Source organism: Mustelus asterias, chromosome 22 (genome assembly GCF_964213995.1).
Source record: "Mustelus asterias chromosome 22, sMusAst1.hap1.1, whole genome shotgun sequence".
NCBI lineage: Eukaryota > Metazoa > Chordata > Chondrichthyes > Carcharhiniformes > Triakidae > Mustelus > Mustelus asterias.
Window position 1 is genome coordinate 36,384,161 of NC_135822.1, and position 24,397 is coordinate 36,408,557.

At 44.9% G+C, this 24,397-nt stretch overlaps 1 protein-coding gene across 1 annotated transcript in view; it reads right to left on the minus strand.

Moving 5' to 3' along the window:
• The window catches only part of nphp4 (nephronophthisis 4), a 479,472-nt gene that overhangs the window by 176,995 nt on the left and 278,080 nt on the right, over window positions 1–24,397 (minus strand). Inside the window, exon 9 of the mRNA XM_078239167.1 lies at window positions 1,517–1,702. Coding sequence (XP_078095293.1) covers window positions 1,517–1,702 — 186 coding nt within the window. The remainder of the gene's footprint in view (window positions 1–1,516; window positions 1,703–24,397) is intronic.

The window sequence follows — 24,397 nt, forward strand, 5'->3', positions numbered from 1 at the left end:
GGCCATGCGCCGATCTGTCAGAGCGGATGATCGGGATGTGTGCGCATGGTCCCGCACTGCTGGCCTCCCAATCGCTGGCCAGCCCTGTGACCCTGCATTGCTGTCACTCCGACCCCCCCACCCCAGATCGCTGCCATCCCAGATCTCTCCAACCAGCACTGATGGTCCCCCCACCGTCTCGGCACCACCCCGATCTCCCCGGCACTCCCAATTCCACCCCCCCCCCCCACACCCACACCCCAACCACACGGATGACCAGCCCAATCACCCATTCCCTTCTTCTGCCACCGACCTTTTTGCAGAGTGGCAGCAGACTCTCCACCCCACTGATCTCTGTTGGGCAGTGTCAAGGTGCCCCTTAGGCAGTGCCAGGGGCCAGGCAGGCACCAACAGGCTGGCAATGCCCTGGTGGCACCCCCCCCTAACCCCAACCCCCTGGGGGACTCCACGGCCTCTGTTCCCTCCAGGGAGGGGGAATTGAAAACTAGAGGGCATCAGTTGAAGGTGAGAGGGAAAGATTTAAAAGGAATCTGCGGACAACTTCTTCACCCAGAGGATGGTGCGTAAATATGGAATGAGCTGCCAGAGAAAGTGGTTGAGAGAGATACAATAGCAACATTTAAAAAGCATTTGGATAAATACATGAATGGGAAAGGATTAGAGGGATATGGCCAAACACGGGCAATTGGGACTAGCTGGGAGGGCACCATGGTCGGCATGGACTGGTTGGGCCAAAGAGTTGTTCCCATGCAGTATTGCTCTATGACTCTAAGACTAGAATACAAGAAGCAAGAAGTCATGTTTCAGCTACACACATGCACTGACAGTTCTGGGTATCACACCTTAGGAAGGTTATATTAGCCCATGAAAGAACTGCAGTGTTGATACCTGGACTCCAAGGGTATGAGAAAAGCTTAAACAAACTTAGACTTTACAATGTTGGTTTCAACTTTACAACGCTGTTCACATTCACGTTCACGCGAACGCACTGATGTTCTGTATGACTCAACAGGGTGAACCATCTTTATTAGTTGGAAACAAGTGTTTTATTCTCTTATATCTTTTTGGCATGACCATGCACTCAGACTCACAGAAGTCCAGTGTTAAACAGGCAGCTGACAGTGATCTATGGCTTTATTATGTACCCACACTAATGAAGAAACTTGTGCTAAGGTGTGCAGGCATCAGGAGTTGCCTCAGCGACTTGACCAGGCAAGAGTTGAGAGCACTTAGCACCACCAGACACCCCTGAGTGATTTCCGGCCCTGATTCAGAAACCCCCAATCTCCCATTTACACCACAGTTCCGATGGGAAAATCGGTTCCAACTTACGATGTTCCAATTTACAATGTGGGTTACAGGAACCAATTATGTTGCAGGCCTGAGGACTTCCTGTAGTGGCAAAACGCAGCACCACCTGAAGAAGTGACTAAGACTCCAACCCTTCAGCGGGTTCAGCTTTGCTGTAAAGTACACGCGGCACAGGTAAACACATTGCTGAGCAGAAACTACCTACCTCTTCTGAGCTCATCTCAGTGGAGGGAGTTTTGTAAACCAGCAGGTTGCTGGGATTAGGTAAAGGTCCACCATGAAGTGCCACCGTTACATCAGAGGTATCCGATTCCAAGAAGGGATTCCAAACAGCCCAGCGCAGCGTTTGCATGTACGTCATCTTATCCAAGGAACTGGTAGAACTGGACAGCTGTGAACAAAAAGATTCCTTCCTTTAGGAAACGCAAAATGGAGCTCAGCATTAATCAATCTCTATGCACTTTTAACAGCAAAACGGCTCAAGGTATTCCACAACACCATTATCTATATCAGGCTTAAAGAGGCGTCACCCTTTATTGGAAAATGTTTATCAACTTGTTTTTCAGAATCACAGAGTTGTTATGTTGCAGAAGGAGACCATTCAGCCCATCATGTCTGTACTGACTCTTTGAACGAGCATCATGACTTAGTGCCATTCCCCTGGCTTTTCACTGCATATTGTTTCTATTCAAATAATCATCTAATGCCCTTTTGAATACCTCAATTGAATGCCTCCTCCACCACACTTCCATGATGTGGCGATGCCGGCGTTGGACTGGGGTGGGCACCGTAAGAAGTCTCACAACACCAGGTTAAAGCCCAAATAAACCTGTTGAACTTTAACCTGGTGTTGTGAGACTTCTTACTGTGACCACATTTCCAGGCAGAGCATTCTAGGCCCGAACCATGCACTGTGTGAAAAAGATGTTTTCTTTCACTTCGCATTTGCTTCTTTTGCAAATCACTTTAAATCGCTACCCTTTCATTCTTTAAGAGCTGGAACGGTTTCTCTCGGTGTATCTGCCCAGCCCCCTCATGACTTTAAACAACTCAATCAAAACTCTCTTTTTTTATCAAAAGTATGTTTAAAAAGCACATCGAAAAGTAAAGCCATCAACAGTGCGCCACTGTCAATACATTAAAATCAGTAAGGAGCTCTTTCTACAGTGACCGGTGGGTTCAGAACAGAAATCAGAATTCAGCCATATTATACCACCTCACGTGAGATGTACAGTGGATGCCTCACTGCTACATCATGCTCTGTTATTCCTTATTTTCCTCTTTGGTGATATTCTGCATCTGGGTCATTAAGTGGTGTATAAAAGTTCTCCTCAACACACTCTGCTCTGTGGAGCCACCATTTTAGAATCTTGGAATGTGGAACAGAAGCCTCCCACAGAGCTCAAGTATCACATTGTTCGACACACCAATCATCTAAACGATAACGGCAGTTTAATGGGGCAGTGCACTGCTAAGTGATCTATAAGATAAAACCTCAGTCAGATCCAATTATGGTCATGCGACAATGGAGTGGTCGCTAATTACGCTCGCTTTTCTTGTAATAGTTATTACATTAACGTAGAATGTACAGCTCAGAAACAAACCAACCCTTTGAATGGGTCAATCTCAATGTTTATGCTCTTTCCACATCTCTTAGAACCATAGAATCCCCACAGTGCAGAAGGAGGCCTTTGGCCCATTGAGTCCACACTGACCACAATCCCACCCAGGCCTTATTTCCATCACCCCATGTATTTACCCAACTAATCCCCCTGACACTAGTGGGCAATTTAGCTTGGCCAATCAACCCAACCCGCACATCTTTGGACTGTGGGAGGAAACCGGAGTCCCCGGAGGAAACCCACGCAGACACAGAGAGAATGTGCAGACTTTTCACAGACAGTGACCCAAGGCTGGAATTGAACCCGGGTCCCTGGCGCTGTGAGGCAGCAGTGCTAACTACTGTGTCACCGTGCCGCCCTTCTCTTCACTGAATCAATTCGATCTAGCCCAGTGATGGGCAGCCTTGGCTTAGTGAGTGGGCCGTGTTAGTGACCCTCCTTCATCTCAGTGGGCCGCAAGATTGAAATCAGCCTTGTTCACTGACCGTAACTCCATGAATAAGATTAAATACATTCAATACACACTGAATACAGAAAATGCTTGATGATTTATATATTAATAGAACTGTCATCAACCTCAAATGATAAAAACAAAATAAATAATTATGCTTTGGACACAGAGGGAGGACACGGCTCTCACAGTCATTGTTGCGTGTAACCAGCATGCACCTCACTTCACGTGCTCTGGCTTTACATGCCTATCACTTCAGTCATATCGTCAGGAAAAAAACTACATGGACAGAAATCAGCAGAATGTGGCAACCCTGTGCATGGGCAATGGTCAACAGAATGTCCCATGGGCTGCACTAGAACCCAGGGGGCCGCTGGGGGGTGGGGGGAGTGCAGATTGCCTGCCATTGATCAAGCTTTCTATTCTTTCTGCCCTTGTGTTCATTGAGCTTCCTCATAAATACATCCATGCCACTCACCTCATCTACACCTTTCTGATAGTGGGTAGCACACATTAACCACTCTAAGCAGAAGATTTTTTTTTCCCCCCAGTCTGATGGGTCCAGTCATGACACTTTGGAGTCTTCATCCACAACCCTGAATAATCTCAATAGGAATGGCACTCCTGAAGAGGTTTGCTAACTATTTACGCTTATTGTTCCTATTCTCAAAAGATTTAAGACATGAATATAAAAGCAGACAACGCAGTGGGTACAGTATGACGGCACATCACACTATTGTGCATGGAGGGACCAGAGGAGGGGATCGTCATCATTTTAAACATGTCGTTTTGGGTGCTCACGTAAAGGCTTTAGCATGCATTCAAAGTAAGGCTTTCTCACCTGGGGAGGGAATTCAGAGACCAGCTTAATCTACCCTTGAGCACTTTCAGGAGGTTAATTCAAGGGCAATCCTGAGAGAGAGGTTCTATGTTCTATGTAACAGTTGACTGCTCCCCCCTGCCCCCTTGTGGGGGGGGGGGGGGGGGGGGGGCGCTAAGCAGCTGAAGGAAAGCAAGTTAAGATGAGATAAACTTCAGATTTACATTTTTACACAACACTGCTTGACATCGGATACGGGAGTAGGATTGGCCACATTATCTATCAGCTATAATATTACAACTAAACTATCGTTAAGGGTAGATAGGAAATATTTGAAACACCTCAAAAGGGGTGAAATTAATCTTTGGTGAAGGGGCTAAATGTATGATGGTAAATTGTGAGCCCGTTTTATACTCAATGGAAAAGAAATTTAAGTGAGTCGTAAATCAGACTGCCGATACATGGGTGCCTATCTGAGCTACTGCAGAAGACCAATTCTGTTCTGAGTGCCTCTGAACCCATTAATAATAATTTTATTTATATATGTATTTTTCTTAAAAATAAACCTTTCATGTTGTAGGGTTAGCTCATTGGCATGTCGGTATGAGTAGTAAGTGACACAGTGGCTATGTCATAGAATCATAGAAACCCTACAGTACAGAAAGAGGCCATTCGGCCCATCGAGTTTGCACCGACCGCAATCCCACCCAGTCCCCACTCCCACATCCCTACATATTTTACCCACTAATCCCTCTAACCTATGCATCTCAGGACACTAAGGAGCAATTTTAGCATGGCCAATCAACCTAACCCGCACATCTTTGGATTGTCACGGGACTAGTAATCCAGAGGCCCAGGCTAATGCTCAAGGGCCGTGGTTCCAAGTTGCATCATGACAGCTGATGGGATTTAAACTCAATTAATATTTAAAAAAATATGAAACCATGAAACTATCAATGATTTGTTGTAAAAACCCATCTGGTTCACTAATGCACATTAGTGAGGGAAGGAAATCTGCCATCTTTACCTGGTCTGGCCTACATGTGACTCCAGATCCAGGGAAATGCGTTTGTCTCTTAAACTCCTCTCATGGTCAATTAGGGGTTGGCAACAAATCTTGGCCTTGCCAGCGATGCCCACGTCCCACCAACATTTTTTTTTAAACGTGTTCATACTATGGAGCGATTTTTAAAAACCAAGTTGTTTAATATCAAACAGATAGGATTGGAGATGTGCAACTTGTGCCAAGGTCATGGAATGCGAACACATGCAGTTAGCTGCTCCCTGACCAAGCTCGGCAGCCAGTACCTGATGAAAGCCCATCATCGGTCTGTTGATATTCATTTCTAGAAGCAGTGGGTGGATTAATTGCTAAAGCCCCCGACATTCTGTACCCGACTAATAATTCAGTGGTGTATTCACACTTCCAAAGAGAGGTGATATCGTGATCGGGAGGTGACATATTCACTCTGGCAACCACAGTGTGGGTGCTGCCAAAACTCTGGATAGCGGCAAGGTTTTGTGACAAACAGGACGGAAAAAAACAGAGGAGATCAAAAACTCAATCGGTCTATTAATCAGAATAAATTAATCATGAAGACTTCAAGCTTTACGGTTCCCCGCATTTAAATTTTTAATTAAAAAAAACAATTTTCAATTATTCTCCAATCGGATACTTTTTTTTTTGTTTGTAAATTAGTTTCCTAAGGCTACAAGTAAGCTACAAATCAATCATACGAACGATGAACTTATTAATAAACAATGCAATCCTTAAGTAAAGCAGGTCTCAAAGGATAGGTTTAACTTGTGATGTGAGGGAAATTTATGAAATGAGTGTGTCATTGTGAAAAACAAAACACTAAAATTGATTTTGGAACTTTAGTTATGAGGCAAGTATTGTTTGATTAAAATGCAATTACTAAGAGGGCCATCAATTTGGAAATCCTATTCTGGCTGAAGTTGGACTGTGCAGATTTTAATTGCTTAAGATTTTCTCAATATTACAAAGCCACTGCCTGATTTGTAATTACTTTCTGTCACAAAGTAAACATAAAATGGGGCAAGTTCTTTATAGTTTAATTTGCTGGTAATATTTATTAAACGGAGGTGGTGAAGATTTCTTTTTACAGGAATTGAATTCAGGTTCCATGTTAAGTCAAAAGCTATGATAAATCCCTGTGCTAAAAATTATAGGCAAGAAGTGGATCATAAATTATTACTGTCCAAGATCCTGTTTTTAAGTATGTTCTGTATATTATTTCATAAATTGCAAATTAATTTAAACTGAATGAGAGTCATGGTTGGTCCATGCATTTGATTGTGTTTTTGACCTGCAGCAAATTGATCAGTGCCCACCGTAAAATTCTGATGAGGCATTAGTGGACCTGCAATGGCATTTTTTTTATTCATTAGTGGGGCGTGGGCATCGCTGGCTGGCCAGCATTTATTGCCATCCCTAGTTGCCCTTGGAGGGCAGTTGAGAGTCAACCACATTGTTGTGGTTCTGGAGTCACATGCAGGCCAGACCAGGTAAGGACGGCAGATTTCCTTCCCTAAAGGATATGAGTGAAGCAGATGGGTTTTTCTGACAACCGACAATGGTTTCACGGTCATCGGTAGATTCTTAATTCCAGGTATCTTTTTTATTGATTCGAATTCCACCATCTGCCGTGGCAGGATTCAAACCCAGGTCCCCAGAACATTAATAGTCTAGCGATAATACCACTCGGCCATCGCCTCCTCCATTGCTCATGGTAAGGCAGATTTGAGGCTTGAATGTTTCTCTCAATCTTGGGGGCAGGGAGTGGAATTTCTACATGGTTCAGCCATTCCGCTCTTCATTTAAGCCCCATGTCTGGGCTCACAAGGTCGGCACATAACTCTCATCCTTCTGCCCTCTATGCCATCCAGCTGAAGGGTTCATGGGAGAAAACCATACAGAATCCATCCGTTCCTGCAGGGGAAGTGCCAGGCCTTGACTGAATGCCTCTGTTTGGTGGTACTGCCAAGTCAGACAAACCAAAAAGGTGCCAACTTCAAACCCTGGCTGATTCATCTCATAGGGCAACATTCGGGATGCTACCATTGGCTTGGAGCTAATGGGGGCAGGGAGATGGGTAGCGGGGGGGCAGGTGAAATCAGCCAGAGTTCCTGTTCCTGATTGAAACTACAAAGTGCAAGCTGGAACATCATTGATGGTTGAACAGCCTGTCAAACACGCACAGTCAATGCCCACTGGGTTGAAGTTACAAAAGTTGTCAGCACACATAAGCAAAACCTTAGCTTGATTCAAGGACTTCAGTCTAGGAGAATGAAAGGGAAAACATTTTTTTTTGTTTATATCCAATTCAATCCAATCAAAGCCCAATTCAAAGTCTCAGCAAGTGAGACATTCCCAATACAAGCTGACAAGACAAGCTTCCCACTTCCTGTCTTGGGCTTGATTGAGATGATCCAAGCTGATTGGAGCAGGCATTGCACCTTCTCCAAGGCTTGATCTCATTTGCATCTAAGCCAAAGGCCTAGATGCCACTTTAAAAAATTGCTTCAAATGAAGCCTCAGTGTAACCTCATGACTTCAACCAAGTGCAGGATCCAAAACTACATTTGATCTTAGCCAGAAGGCCGAAAAAGGGAAAAAATATGGCATTTTATAGTAATAAGTTCTCTCGGAAGGTGGTGGAACTGAAACGCTAACTCTGGCTGGGATTTCCCACTGCCGCTCTTCTCGGCAGGGTTGGCAATGGGAGTAGAAAATCTCGCCAGAGACCCAACTCGCGTTTTTTTTTGTTGGCGGGAAGTCTCATCACGATTGCCCCCATTCCCCGCCCCCACCAGTGACATAACGGGGAATCCTAACATTCGATGTTGGGAAACCAATTATAATAAATTTGCATGTAATTATCAGGCCTCTGCACCTGATATTCCCCCTGCATTAGATAATCCATTCACATCGACATGAGAGCACGCTTTCCTGAAGGGCCTCCTACGGTGTGCGCCTGCCGGGCAAATCCAGTGGAGCTGCCCAGCTGAGTGCATCGCTCAGGGGAGAAGGTCATGGACGGACAGTACCCGGGCACTGCCCCACAGTATCAGGAGGCAGTGCTGGTGGGTAGTACCAAAATGGGAGAGGCAGGGGGAGGGGGGGTTCCCATTTTAACTTTAGTGCATCGGAACAGCCTTTAAAAATGGTGCCACGATCTTTAAAAAATTAATTTGCTGGCTCAATCACAGCCCACACTGCCAGCGCGGGACCCACCCCTTCAGCGATTATGCACTAAGTTCCTAGCAATATGGTGGAGAAAGCCATAGTTGGTGCCCACTGCTACACTCTACAAAACTAGGTACAAATTCCTCCCTCTGTTTTTCACTTCACAGATGTTACCAGACCTGCTGAATATTTCCAGCATTGTCTGTTTTCATTTCAGATTCCCAGCACAACCTCGGACATTCTCTCTTCCACCTTCTTCTGTCGGGAAAAAGATACAAAAGTCTGAGGTCAGGTACCAACCAACTCAAGAACAGCTTCTTCCCTGCTGCCATCAGACTTTTGAATAGACCTACCGCTATGAATGGTATGCTTTGCCTGTATAGCGCACAAGGAACAATACTTTTTACTGTATACCAATACATGTGACAATAATAAATCAAATCAATTCACATCAGCTGCAGCATCTTGCGTTTGTGTTGACATTTTATAGTGATGTGTAGGTTAGGGGGATTAGTGGGGCAAATGTGTGGAGTTACGAGGATGGGTGGTGGGTCTGGATAAGATGCTCTGTCAGAAAGTAGGCGCAGACTCGACGGGCCAAATGGCCCCCTTCTGCACTGTGATTAGATTCTATAATTCTACTATTCTTGTTATGGTCAACTCTGCTATAAAATCAACACACGTTCGGCAAGATCACTGAGTGATTAACTCTCCATTCATGAAACTAATCTGGAAGTGACAAGCAAGTCATTATGAAAAAAAGAACACTTCTATTGTGAGAATTCAAGGTTAGAGAAAGAACAGCAGCTTCTTGGAATTAATGCATTTATCATATTAGCATTCCTTGGGTCAACTGTGCAGCCCAAAGCGGTCAGGATCTGTTTCTTTGTCTATTCCTTGCTGGCCTTATCTACATTACTTCTTTTTCTTGCAGGTACAACAAATCCGCAGCATAAATCTATAAAACATTATATGATCACTGGTGAATATCTCCATGATAACAAAGGCAGTTGATTTATATTGTGGGCTGCTGGGTCTCCTCTGTCCGTTGGGGTTTCAGACCCAATGAAACAATCAAGTTTCCAGATTAATTGCATTTACCATTGCTCGATTGTAAGTTGCAATTACAACCTAGCAATGTACAACTTAATCATTGTTGTTTTAAAGTCATTGTTGTATCGGATTCTGGCAAGCATGAAGCTTTTTTTAGAAACATAGAAAACTACAGCACAAAACAGGCCCTTCGGCCCCACAAGTTGTGCCGAACATATCCCTACCTTTTAGGCCTACCTATAACCCTCCATCCTATTAAGTCCCATGTACTCATCCAGGAGTCTCTTAAAAGACCCTATTGAGTTTGCCTCCACCACCACTGACGGCAGCCGATTCCACTCGCCCACCACCCTGTGTGTGAAAAACTTCCCCCTAACATTTCACCTGTACCTACACCCCATCTTTTGATGCATTAATCTTTACTAATAACATTAGTTGCAGCAATAATCCAAGGGGTGGAGTTCAAATAAATATAGATAAAATGATCATACAGGCGATGGCCTAGTAGTATTATCGCTAGACTATTAATCCACCAACTCAGCTAATGTTCTGGGAACCCGGGCTCAAATCCCGCCATGGCAAGTGGTGGAATTTGAATGCAATAAAAAAATCAGGAATTAAGAATCCACTGATGACCATGAAACCATTGTCGATTGTTGGAAAAACCCATCTGGTTCATTAATGTGCTTTACGGGGAAAAAAAACTTCCATCCTTACCAGGTCTGGCCTACTTGTGACTCCAGAGCCACAGCAATGTGGTTGACTCCTAACTGCCCTCTGAAATGGTCTAGCAAGTCACTCAGTTCAAGAGCAACTAGGCATGGGCAATAAATGCTGGGCAGCCAGCAACACCCATGTCCCACAAGTGAATAAAAAACAATGAAAGGGGTTGAACTAAAGACAAGAGAGCAGAATTCACGTCATACAATCCCTACAGTACAGAAGGAAGCCATTCTGCCCATCAAGTCTGCACCAACTCTAAAATGGAGCAACTTGCCCAGATCCTATCCCCATAACCCCACGTATTTACCCGCTAATCCCACTAACCTACATATCTAAGAACACTAAGAGGCAATTTACCATGGCCAATCAACCTACCCACACATCTTTGCTGTTGGAGGAAAACCGGAGCACCAGGGTGAAACACACGCAGAAACAGGGAGAACATTTAACTCCACACAGACAGTCACCATAGGTCCGAATCCCTGATGCTGTGGGGCACTAACCACTGTGCCACCGTTCCACCCCATGGAGTAGGGAGCAGGTTAGTGGCATGTTCGCTGCACTGGCAAATGCTGAATAACAAATATAAACTCTCAGATGTATGCCTCTTCCTAAACATAGCCAGCTGTTTCCACTCCACTGCATTGACTTTGCTGGCAGGGTGACTGTGGTCTAGTTTACATCTATTAAACAAGGTTCCATTGAGTTTCCAGTAAAGTTACAATGGAACCTGGATCAGCCAGAGCTTAAACAAATTCTCGGAAGATTAGGCACTTTACAGCATTCTGGACTTAACATGAGTTCAACAATTTCAGGTTGTGGTCTCTGCTCTATCTTGACCCACGATTGTAATCCCATTTTTTTTGTCCCAATGCCACTCCTGCACAGGGCCATAGAGTCATAGAGATATACAGCACAGAAAAAGTCCCTTCAGCCCATCACATCTGTGCCAGTCAAAGACATACCACCTTAGTATTCTAATCTAATTTCCCAGCACTTGGCCCATAGCCTTGTACGCCTAGGTATCGCAAGTGCACATCTAAATACTTCTTCAATATTATGAGGGTCTCTGTCTCCACCACTGATGTGCTATCAATAAGGCGAAAGACTACCGATATGCCAATATAAGTGTAGGCTTTTATTCACAACAGAATCAGGAGCAGATCCCAACATATAACCAACCTGGACTGAACAAGGGGGAGGAGACAGCCACCTTTATACTAGGTGCTGAGGGGAGGACCCAAACTGGAAGGGGATGTGTCCAGGTATGACAAGCACACACAACGGTGGTCCATATAGGACAAAGGCACAACTGAGGTCCACCACAACCACCCTTTCAGGCAGTGAGTTCCAGACTCCCACCACCCTCTGGGTGAAAACGTTTTTCCTCACATTCCACCCAAACCTCCTGCTCCTTACTTTAAATCTGTGCCCCCTGGTTTTTGATCTCTCCCCGAAGGGGAAAGGTTTCTTCCTGTCCACTCCATCTATGTCCCTCATAATCACAATCATGCCCCTGTCTCCCTCAGTCGCCTCTGCTCCAAGGAAACAACTCTAGTCTACTCAATCTCGCTTCATAACTAAAAGTCTCCAGCCCAGGCAATCGCCTCTGCACCCTTTCCAATGCTATCACATCCCTCCTATAATGTGGATTCCAGAACTGCACACAATACTTTAGCTGTGGCCTAACCAATATTTTAAAGAGTTCCAGCATAACTCCGTGCCTCTGTAATAAAGATAAGTATATCAAATTGCCTTCTTACTCTTTTATCCACCTGTCCTGCTACCTTAAGGGACCAGTGTACACGCACACCAAGGTCCCTCTGAACCTCGGTGCTTCCCAGGGTTGTGCCATTCATCAGCTATCCCTTGCCTTGTTTGTCCTGCCAAAGTGCATCACCTCACACTTACCCGGATTGAATTCCACTTGCCTCTGATCAGCCCATCTGACCAGTCCATCTATATCCTCCTGTAATCCAAGGCTATCCTCCTCACTATTTACCAACCTACCAATCCACAAACCACCTGACACTTCTTTGTCAGTTTTGCTTTCACTCAGTGCTGAGCCTTGTTCTGCTATGAGTACATCCTGCTATCTTGTCTTTATCCTATCAGCACCTTCCTTAGTCTTTAACATTACCATTAAAACTCTCTTTTGTCTCGTGTTCCATGACATCTTTGTCAATCCTCTCCTAGCTCTCACCTATCCCTGACCTTCTCTTTTGCTCCACCCGTTTCTTTAACAGTATAAAATCCATCACACATCCTTCTCTCTAGCTCTGAAGAGTCATATGGACTCGCAATGTTAACTGTTTCTTTCTCCATGGATGCTGCCAAACCTGCTGAGCTTTCCAGCACTTCCTGTTTTTATTTCAGATTCCCAGCATCTGCAATATTTTGCTTTTGTCCCATAAGATGTCAATCCAACAACAGTACAGCCATGATGGCATTCAAAGTGTGAATGTTGGGCATTGCAACTATACCTGACAAAAGCTAAAAATACACAAGAGAGGTCGATTAATATTTCTGCTTGGGCTCCAAAGACTTGAGCATAAAACCTAGGGTTAGGTTGATTGGCCATGCTAAATTGACCCTAGTGTCAGGGAATTAGCAGGGTAAATATGTGGGGTTACGGGAATAGAGCCTGGGTGGGATTGTGGTCATTACAGAATTAATGGGCCAAATGGCTCCTTCTGCACTGTAGGGAATCTATGATTCTGTGAACACTTTGGTGCCTTCCCGATGGGAGTAATACACTGGACCGAAGGAACAGGAGAAGTCCATTCAACACCTAAAGCCTGATCCACCATTCAATCAGATCATGGCTGATCTGTATCTTAACTCCAACTATTGAGTTAGCTCTGTAACTCTTAATAACCTTGCCTAATGAAAATCTCCCAATCTCAGTCTTGGAATTTTTATCCCCAGCCTCTAGTTTTTTTGGGAGGGAGCTTGGCTTTCAAATATCCTTTGGGTAGTTCCTTGACATCACCTCTGATTGACCTAGTTCTAATTTCAAACATATACTCCCTTGTTCTAAACCTTCCCACTAGAGGAAATAGTTTCTCTTTATTTAGCCTTTAATCACCTAAAACCCCTCAACCGGATCACCCACTAATGTTCTATACTCAAAGAAATAAAGCCTAATCTATGCTACCTTTAACTGAATAATTCAATTTAACCCTTTTAACCCTCGTATCGTTCCGTGCTGCACCACCTCCAAGGCTAATATAACCTTCCGGAGATGTCTTTCCCAGATTTCAAAATAGAATCTAACCAGATGTTTATACAACTGTAACATATCAACCTCTTAGTATTCGAGATCTCTTGAAATGACGGCCAACATTCCTTCAGCTTTTAAAATGATTTTTCGGAGTGGTCCATTAGATTTGAGTGATTTTTATACTTGGATCCCTAAGAGTTCTTCTACTGAGGGATTACACCCAAGCCCAAGGCCCATCTACAACCTCAGCTGGATGGAGAAGATCCCAGAGATGTGTAGGTTAGGTGGATTAGTCATGGTAAATGCATGGGGTTATAGGGATAGGACGGAGGATAGGCCTGGGTAAAATGCTCTTTCAGAGAGTTGATGGGCTGAATGGCCTCCTTCTGTACTATAGAGATTCTATGTTGGAAACACAGAAAATAGGAGTAGGAATAGTACATTCGGCCCTTTGAGCCTGCAATGTGATCATGGCTGATTCTCTATCTCAACACTATAATACTGTTCTCTCCTTATACCCTTTGATGCCTTTACTGTCCAGAAAGCTATCTATTCCCTTCTTAAACATATTCAGTGACTTGGTCCCCACATCCTTCTGTTGTAGAGAATTCCACAGATTCACCACCCTCTGACTGAAGAATTTTGTCCTCATCTTAATCCTAAATGGCTTAATGTCCTGAGACTGAGAGTCCTTGTGGGAGCTGGTTGGGGGGTGGGGAGGGCGGGTGGGTCAGAAAGAAAAGAACACCACTGCATCCAGTTTGTCCAGCCCAGTCAGAGTTTTATACATTTCCATGAGACCTCTCATTCTTCTAAAGTCCAGTCAATACAGGCCCGGTTGACTGAATCTCTCCTCGTCTCATTTACTGTGTGCGCGTCCATGTGTGAGAGTGTTGCATTTTATTTTGACAGCTGCGTCCTGCAAGAGTCCTGCCACACGACTGACTTTTTCTGGAGTTACCCTGCTACTTATCACAAACCGACTGCCTTTTACACGGTCAGACTCTCCTCTTAAAACAGGCACACATGAGTTTGATTACTGCCCCTGTTAGAATGATGTTCTTCTGAACACAGGTGAAATTAATCATTGAGATAAAGGTGGATGCTGGAATCTGAAACAAAAACAGAAAATGCTGGAAAATCTCAGCAGGTCTGACAGCATCCGTGGAGAGAGAATAGAGCCAAGGCGGAGTCATCTTGTTCAGAAACAAACAAGCCCAATAGAACAAACACAGATTTTTAGTCTACTTTATTTATACTTGAGCACATTTTCAACCTTTTGGGTGGAACTTTACTAAAATTTGTCGCAGTGTCTGAATCTGACTGAAAACCGGTGTATAGTTCCCCACAAACACAACCGCGTTTTCAGGATATATTTTTCTGTGGCTTATTGACCTTCAACACACTTCAACACCCACCTCTGGCAGGGTGGGGTCTGATAGAGCCAGCAAGGAAGTATCGGGGGGAGGGGGGGGTTTGGGGGCACTCACCACCCTCTCCAACCATATGGAAGTATTGGGGGGCACAGTTCCCCTCCCACACCAACACTGGGGCTCTCCCCTCTTCCTTCGCCCCCAACCACACATGAAGGGAAACCACCCCCCCCCCCCCCCCATGGAGGAGGGTTACCCCCTGGCAATGCCCACTTGACACTGCCCCCTTGGGTGCCAGGAGGCAATGCCTGGCTCTCAACCCACTGGGGTCTCCAGGCACCTTCGCGCCCCTGGGGTTGTCATCACAACTGGTTTTCGCTTTTGAAACCCAGTGGGGGGGGAGCAAACACTACAGTGTAAAGCCGCTTTAGTACATTTAAATTTATTCAAATTAAAGGAAATCAGGCTCAGATCAAGTCACTGGCGGTGGGGGCAGGGAAGATCTCAAACCAAAATCTTGCTGGCACAAATCCCATTTGTGAGATTTAGTGGCCATAGCGGGATTTACACTCACAGCAAACAGGGGCACGAGATCTCATCTTTTATGTTACAATAAATAAGTGAAGGGACACGGCAACCCAGTATTAGCTTCTTTCACAGTTCAATTAAAAACAACAGTTACTCAGTCAGATTATTTATTTAGACCATATAAAGCTATAGTGGTTATCATTTACGATGGCACAGTGGTTAGTGCTGCTGCCTCAGATTACCAGGGACCAGGGTTCGAGTCCTGGCTTGGGTCACTGTCAGTGTGTAATTTGCACGTTCTCCCCGTGTCTGTGTGGGTTTCCTCCGGGTGCTCCGGTTTCCTCCCACAGTCTGAAAGACGAGCTGGTTAGGTGCATTGGCCGTGCTAAATTCTCCCTCCGTGTACCCCAACAGGTGCCGGAGTGTGGCGACCAGGGGATTTTCACAGTAACTTCATTGCAGTGTTAATGTACTTGCGACACTAATAGATAAATTTAAACTTAAAAAAACAACAGCCACTCAGTCAGATTATTTATTTAGACCATATAAAGTTAGAGTGACTATCATTTACTTTAAGGCAGCACATCAAAATAATGAACTCCCAAAAATAAAAATCATAAATAAATTATGGCAAATAAAACACTTCCTGCTTTTACTTAAGAACTGAAAATTATCCCCAATAATTCTACTACACAGTTGGGTCCGATGTAACGATGACTGATGTATGAGAAACTGGAATCATTCAATGGTGTAGTAAACATCTGACAAATTTAATTCTGTAAATCTTCACTTTGACTACAAGCACAATTCAAGGAGGAGTGACGGCTTCAGAAAAATGATATCACATTCAAGTTATTAGCTTCTTTTGTTGCCAAATGGCTCACAAACCGCGCTCTTTGTGTTTGCCAAACAACCACGCACCACCACATTTTCCAACCTGTTTCTGCCACCTCCGCTAATGATCAGCACTCTGTGACCTCCTTCAACACCCACCAGCCCCCAGGCTGTTTCACTGTGTGTCCTCAATTACAAGATATTGGAAGCCAGGGGATGGTGCCAGTCAATAGCAGAGGAGAAGAGAAACAAACTAACACAGCAGCGTGCGTAGGTTCGCCATCTGTGTATCTCTCTGCTGCCTGAGGCAACTTCCACCACCTGACAGCAAAGGAAGAGATCACTTTTTACCAAAAGGAAATTACTTCAAATCAATTTGCAGGATAAGAGGGGCAGATTTCTTTGCTGCCATCCTTAAAACTAACAGATACAAATTTAAAGTTAAAGTTTATTTATTAGTGTCACAAGGAGGCTTACATTAACACTGCAACGAAGTTACTGTGAAAATCCCCTTGTCACCATACTCCAGTGTACTGTTCAGGTACACCGAGAGAAAATTTAACATGGCAAATGCACCCAACCAGCACACCTTTTGGACTGTGAGAGGAAACCGGAAACTGTGGGAGGAAACCCAAGCAGACACGGGGAGAACATGCAGACTCCGCACAGACACTGACCCAAGCCAGGAATTGAACCCGGGTCCCTGGTGCTGTGAGGCAGCAGTGCTAACCATTGTGTCACCGTGCTGTCTCCTACAGAAATGTTTTCACATGCTAGCTGAGCATAGCAGTAAATTTGACCTTGAGATTGAAAAGTCAAACTTTGAGGAACATGTTGAGCATTGTAAATTAGCATTTGTACAAAACATAGTGGGATAAAAGGTATTATTCTTTCACAGAACATTTCAAGCTGAGTGAAAAGGGGCTGATAAAATCAAATTTATATTTAAAATCAGTTTTATTGTGGTTGCAAAATGGAAATGTACTGATTCATTTTTTTTAAGCTTTGAGATTTCTGTGAAGAACGGGGTCATATTTTTCTCTTCCTCTTTAAGTTGTACCATCGATCATTTACATCAACTTGGACCCTCTGTTTTACTAGAAACTCTCGGCTTGGTTCACGTGCTCGTATCTGGCAATGGGCTTTGAACACCAGAATCTTCCAGCTCAAAGCAAAATAACAAAACGGAGAAATGGGCAAGAAAGTTTGTGATGAAGAGGCACAAGTTGAAGCAGAAAAAGAGAAAGAGGTTTTGGATGACCACTTGAAACACCATAACGCTCAAGGATATGGGACAAGTGCTGGAAAATGGGATTAACACAATTTTGGTGGTAGTTATTATTGGTGCAGACTCGATGGGCCAAAGGGCCTTTCCTGCACTGTACGACTCTATGTCTATGAAAGAATTTAGGAATCTCCTCATGACATATTACCACATGAACCAGGGGACATAGATTCAAAATAAGTGGCAGAGGGGGCATGAGTTAGAAATTATTTTAGGCAGAGAGTGGTAATCACGGAGATAGGAGCTGGGTGGGATTGTTGTCGGTGCAGGCTCGATGGGCCAAATTACCCCTTTCTGCACTGAAGATTCTATGACTCTATGATTTGCACCTTAAGTGCTATAAGCTACAAGGCTATGGGCTGGGTGCAGGAAGATGGAATTAGAAAAAGCACCTGGATGTTCTTGGGCTGACATGGACAAGGTGGGCCGAAGGCCTTCTTCTGTGCTGTAACTTTTGTATGGTTCTATGTTTCTACATTTGGAGGGAACCTCTTTTCCACTGCAGTGATAATGGCAGAGAATGGCAGAGAAGCCCGGAGGGAATTATTGGAATAGTGTATTGTCTGTTCGCAAGTTGTCCCATTTGGATGATGTTGCTTGAGGAATTAATATTTGCCAACACAGGAGGAGGAATCCTGACTCTTTTCCAACTAACACCATAGGCTCTTTCTGTCCAACTGAACAAGGAACAAGGGTCTCAATTTAACATCTTATTAAAAAGATGGCATATGCAACACTCCATCAGCACATCATCAACAAGGGAATGATCATTTATCAATCCCCAAGATTATCTTGCATACTGTTCAGGCTGCTGAGCTAGAAATAAGTATTTGGAACAAAAGAGAAAACCACAAGCTTGATTACGAATGGACCAACCAAAGGCAAATAGAGGAAGCTGTCAACAGAATCTGCCAAAGCTGTAAAGAAACAGTAAAGCCACTGCCCCATCAAAGGGAGTCATTAACCCTAATCCATGTAAAGTCATGCCTCTCCCTCATAACCACTCTTAACAGATACTCTCCATTCTGCACATGTTTTTCACTCAGAAGTCTCTTCTCTCCCTCCTTACAGGAGAAGATAATGCCAAACATGAGGGAGAAACAGAGAAGTGGAGGAGACCTTCCGACCACCTTCCAACTCACAAATGCTGAGGAGCAGGCACTGGACACTGGACAACAGTGGACTCTCAGAGACCCAACTCATCGCAGATGGGGAGATGGGGGCCTCCCAGCTACCAGGTGACAGAATGAGATATTAGACAGCCACATGACAAACAACACCATGCCATATTGGTTTGATGTCAACAATGAGAGAAGTATGATAACAATAGTGTTAAACTTTCTTACTTTGACAAGTATTTATCCACATCCTTTATCTTTCACAAGGCCTTCAGACATCCCACAGGAGGTGACTAGCTGGCCAACAATGAAAACAATGCATCAGGGAAGGACATTCCTCCTCACAGCACACCATCACAAGACTCATACAGATCAGGCACCAGCTCAGATCCTTTGGTAGGACCAGTAAGACAGAGTTGGGTTTTTGCCTGTTCACTCACATCACAAAGTTGAGAAAATGGTGGAGACAGGGGCAGCAGTGGAGAGTCTATGTGAGAGGGTGAAGAACTTACCAAGCTCTATGCGGCTGGAAACAGTAACTGAATCTTGGGGTTGTCAGCAAGCGTTACATTTGTGATGTTTGCATTCCAGCCACACTGTGCATGCTTGTAGAGAGCTTGGAGGAGTCTGTCTAAAAGCATGAGTGACATGATATCACAGGTCTTTCCAACAATGTCTTCCTCCATGGAAAAAGGGGCCATCCGTATGGTGCATTAAACGTGGCAGCCACACTAGTGCAGACGTGGCCTGACCAATAGCTCGCACACCCTGTATGTTACCTTCATTGCAAAGCAGAAGACCAACATTAGCCTTTCTGCACTTATTAATATGCAGCCAAATGAATATCCAGCTTATTGTCAGCAGGGAAGTGTGGCTAACCATTACAGAAAGTTTGCAAAAGGGGGTGCAGAAATGGGAACTCCTGTTATTGCACCCCCACTCCTCAGTCAGTACCCCACTTGCTGCCTCATATCCTAATGGCCAACTCTGCCCTGCACTAGTGTAGGTGCAGCAATCTTTGATGGGGTGTTCATTGACTCCAAAACCAGAGGTCATCAGGCAAGCATACAAGTATCAGAGCATGGATCGGAGTAGTCTGTCTCTGCCTCTGCTGAAGCCACAACTGTTCACAGAATCATAGAAGCCCTACAGTGCAGGAGGAGACATCTGGCCCATCGAGTCTGCACCGACAACAATACCACCCAGGCCGTATCCCCGTAACCCCACGTATTTACCCTGCTTGTCCCCCTGACACTAAGGAGCAATTTAGCATGGCCAATCAACCTAACCCGCACATCTTTGGAGTGTGGGAGGAAACTGGAGCCCCCAGAGAAAACCCATGCGGACACGGGGAGAATGTGCAAACTCCACACAGACAGTGACCCGAGGCCGGAATTGAACCCGAGTCCCTGGCGCTGTGAAGCAGCAGTGCCAACCACTGTGCCAGCGTGACGGCCTTTGTTGTTCTATGTAAAAGTGTTAAGAAACGAAAAAGTAAAGATTTGTAGTTCTACAAGGGTATTCACATAGGCGTGTTACATAGTGTTAGACCTGTAAGTGTCAGTTGCACATGTGGGCCACATAAATATTCTTTTGCTTCACTTTGACATCTTGCCTATTTACCTTTGCTGGCTCCAAGTGGCCGCTTTAGTTGTACGATGATGAGAAAGAAGATGTCAATTGACACTGAGCAATGGGAGGCTGGTGAAGGGAAGCTTGGTGGTTTGTGGGACTGTTTTATGGTAATTAGTGGGCAGGGGAGCAAAAATGCATGCGGTTGTTAGATATGTGAACTAATGGACTGTATGTGAGCCTCGAAATAATGGGAATATCCAGGGCAGGATTCTGCACCACTTGTGGTGCATTGGCCACAGCACCTTCCTCCTCCACCTCCCCCACCAACCCGTCTTCCTTTAACTCCGCCACAGAATCATCCGAGGATGTTGTGTACTTTGCACCTTGTTCCTCCTGAAAGTCTAGACCTTGCTGCACTGCAATGTGGTGCCGAGCACAGAATCCCACAATCATTCTGGAGACTCTGTGTATACTGAGTGCTGCCTCCAGATCTGTCCAGATACCTGAAGCACATAGTCAGTATATCGGTCGATGGTTGATTCAATGGCTCACTTGCACACAAGCAGTTAAGAATGCAGCTATGTGTATTCAGGACAAGTTGGCATATCCCACTGTCATGTCCTCAGCTCCCTCAGTGCACAGTGGTTAGCACTGCTGCTTCACAGCGCCAGGGACCCGGGTTCAATTCCCGGCTTGGGTCACTGTCTGTGCAGAGTCTGCACATTCTCCCCGTGTCTGAGTGGGTTTCCCCCAGGTGCTCCCGTTTCCTCCCACATTCTGAAAGACATGCTGGTTAGGTGCATTGACCCGAACAGGCACCGGACTGTGGCAACTAGGGGGATTTCACAGTAGCTTTATTGCAGTGTTAATGTAAGCCTTACTTGTGACTAATAAATAAACTTTTCTTTCTCATCTTGCTTTCTTTCCCTGATGAGTTCTGGGAAACCCACGGGGTCAAATTTAAATTACAAAACTGGCATCAATATCGCTCTAATTGAGCATTTAACACAATGAAATTGATAATCCATTGCTAATATTTAACATACTAAATGGATGTTAGTGGGTTGGAACTGGTTAGCGACACACGTGCATTTTTTCTAGATGTTATGTCCTAGCCGCATCCAAACCCACCACATCTTCCCATTCAAATCTGCTCTACAAATCTAAAGGTCGAGCTGCAACAGCACCATAGGAAACGTGACGAAACATTATACTCACAGAATCCCTACAATGCAGAAGGCGGCCTTTCGGCCCATCGAGCCTGCACCAACAACAATCCCACCAAAGCCCAGTAACCTCATGTATTTCCCCTATTCATCCCCCTGACACTAAGGGGCAATTTAGCATGGCCAATCAATCTAACCCAGCGCATCTTTGGACTGTGGGAGGAAACTGGAGCACCCGGAGGAAACCCACGCAGACACGGGGAGAACGTGCAAACTCCACACAGTCACCCAAGGCCAGAATTGAACCCGGGGTCCCTGGAGTTGTGAGGCAGCAGTGCTAACCACTGTGCCACCCATGCTGCCCAGCAATACTGCACATTTTAGATGCAGATTAAACAAACCATGTAACCTGAACAAATTTAACAGATACAAATCAACAGCTTCAGTGTAACCAGAACTGTGACAAAGTAGACAGCCCTAGTGTTCTTTTTCAACCTCCAAAAAAATGATTCCTTGGGTATCAATTTAACATTGCTGGCTGCTCATTAGTCCTTAACGTGTGAAGAACATGTCTTCCTTGAAATTATGTATTGATGCATCCTGTTCTTTTAACGATCATACATCATAAAGAATCGAATGCTTTGTGAAAACGATAACAATGGCAAAGATCTTCCAGGCTCCAGATTGTCAGAGCCCAGACGTACAATCCAAGATGTACATCAGCACCCAACAAGTCCCAACACACTGCCTCCGTGGGAATTGCCAGGGAAGTTTCAGGTTCCTACTCTCCAAACTTTCCCAAAAATGTCTCCACGTCTGAGTTAGCATCAGAGACTTTGGACTGTTCTGATTTACTCATCTGGATAGTTACCCAGGGAATGTTAGACACAGAAATCTGAGTCTAACTCCTGAGTAATGATACAACTGAGCACTTACATGCCCCTCAACACCTCCCCAAACTAACCCCCTCAATCTTCTCTGAACACCCTTCCTCAAAGCAACCTGATTGGCCCCCAACTCCCTGCTCCCGACCCTACCTGAGTCGCCCGACCTGACAACAGCTCCTGAAATGACACAACCTGACTACCCCCCCTCCACCCCGACACACCTATCCACTCACACCTCACCCACCTACCACCCTATCCATGTAACCACCTCATTCACCTGAAACCCTGCCGCCTCATCCACCTGCCAACTCATCACTCGACCTTCTTACCTCACCCACCTTACTGTCTTACATCAGCCACTTACCCACCCCAACCCATTCACTCATTCATTCGCTCACCCATTCACTAACACTTACACTGGACATATAAACATACCTGACAGCAACTATTGGCATAAAAAAGGTGTGGCTGCTGCACTGATTCTCTTTGCTGCTCTCTGCACCCATGGGCAAGGATTCCTGTGCTGGGGGAGTTCTTCTGCACTGTGGACTGGAAATCAGAGTCTTTTCAACGTATCCAAGTAAGTGGCTAGTTTTCTGTCTGGACAGCATCGGACACAGGGGTTCTAACTCTGACCAGAAGTTTTGGGACTATATACATAGCTGGGCAATTTCTATCAAAACTAATAAAGAAATCTGTTTTATAATATAGATCAACTAAACCCCTGTAGCATCTGTCCCTTCCACTGTCATTGGAAAGCCTGAAAAAGCCTTCACCCTCACCCTAGTCACAGAGTTTCCTTTCCTTTCAAAATACATTGTACCCCTTCACCCCACTTCAAGAACCTTTCCCTGGTTTCAACAGATTCCTTCCATCAAGATTCTTCAGCTTTCCTCACTCCTCACAACAGACCTCCCTCTTCCTTGGGTCAATAGAGCTTGCAACTCTTTTTAAAAGTACAGCTTTCCAAAATGATATTTATAGCTCCATCAAGATACATCATAAATTTTCTGTCAGGGATCAAGACAGCCAATTCAAGAACATATTGATTCTTTAACAGAAGTGGTTCATTGCATAGAGAAATTCAGCAAAGCCCTTTACTTGCATGAGAGCTAGAAAGAGAGATATTTGAAATACTCAGGTAAATGTCGTTCTGGGAGGAAATGCTTTGGAGAGGAATCTGCAAGACTGCAGTCCTGATTCGGCACTTCCCTCGAGCACGGTTCCATTGGGGTACGGGTTAGAGAGCTTCCCCGACTCTATCATCTTTACATTAGGCGCTAGGTTCAAACTGACAAAATTATTTTATAAAGTTAAATCTGGGGGTACGTGTGGCAGAATGAGTTAGTATACTACCATACGGTGCCCAGATTGAATCCAGACTAATGAAATAAAAGGTTAAAGCTCTCCTGAAACTTCAGAGTGGAATTTGGTTTGAGCGTGTGCAGACAAATCCAAAATCTACCATCGTGATGGATGAAAGTGATGTCTCGTTACATTCCCTAATTAAGATGCAATCTTGGATAAATGATGCTGAAAAAAAGGAGACCAACTTTGTGTATCATAGAATTCCTACAGTGCAGAAGGAGGTAATTCAGCCCATCAAGACCTCACCAACTCTCCATCAGAGCAACTTTCACAGACCCTCTCCCCCGCCCTTGTAACCCCACATATTTACTCTACTAACCTACACATCTTGGGACAATTTAGCATGGCTAATCCACCTAACCTGCACATCTTTGGAGTGTGGGAGGAAACCGGAACGCCCAGAGGAAACCCATGCAGACCTGGGCAGAACGTGCAAACTCCACACAGACAGTAACCCAGGGTCCTTGGTGCTGTGAGGCAGCAGAGCTAACCACTGTGCCATCGCGCTGCCCATGGGTGTGGGTACACCCACAGTGATGTTAGGGAGGGAGTGCCAGGATTTTGACCCAGCAACAGTGAAGGAACGCCGACATATTTCCAAGTCGAGGTGGTGTGTGGCATGGAGGGAACTTGCAATTGGCGGCGTTCCCGTGTATCTGCTGCCCTTATCCTTCTCGATGGTGGAAGTCACAAGCTTGAAAGATGCTGTCGAAAGAAGCTTGGTGAGTTCCTGCAATGCATCTTGTATATGGCACACACTGCTGCCACTGTGTGCCCATGGTAGAGAGAGTTACATTTTGTAGCTGGGGTGCCAATCAAGTGGGTGCTTTGTCCTGGGTGGTATTAAGCT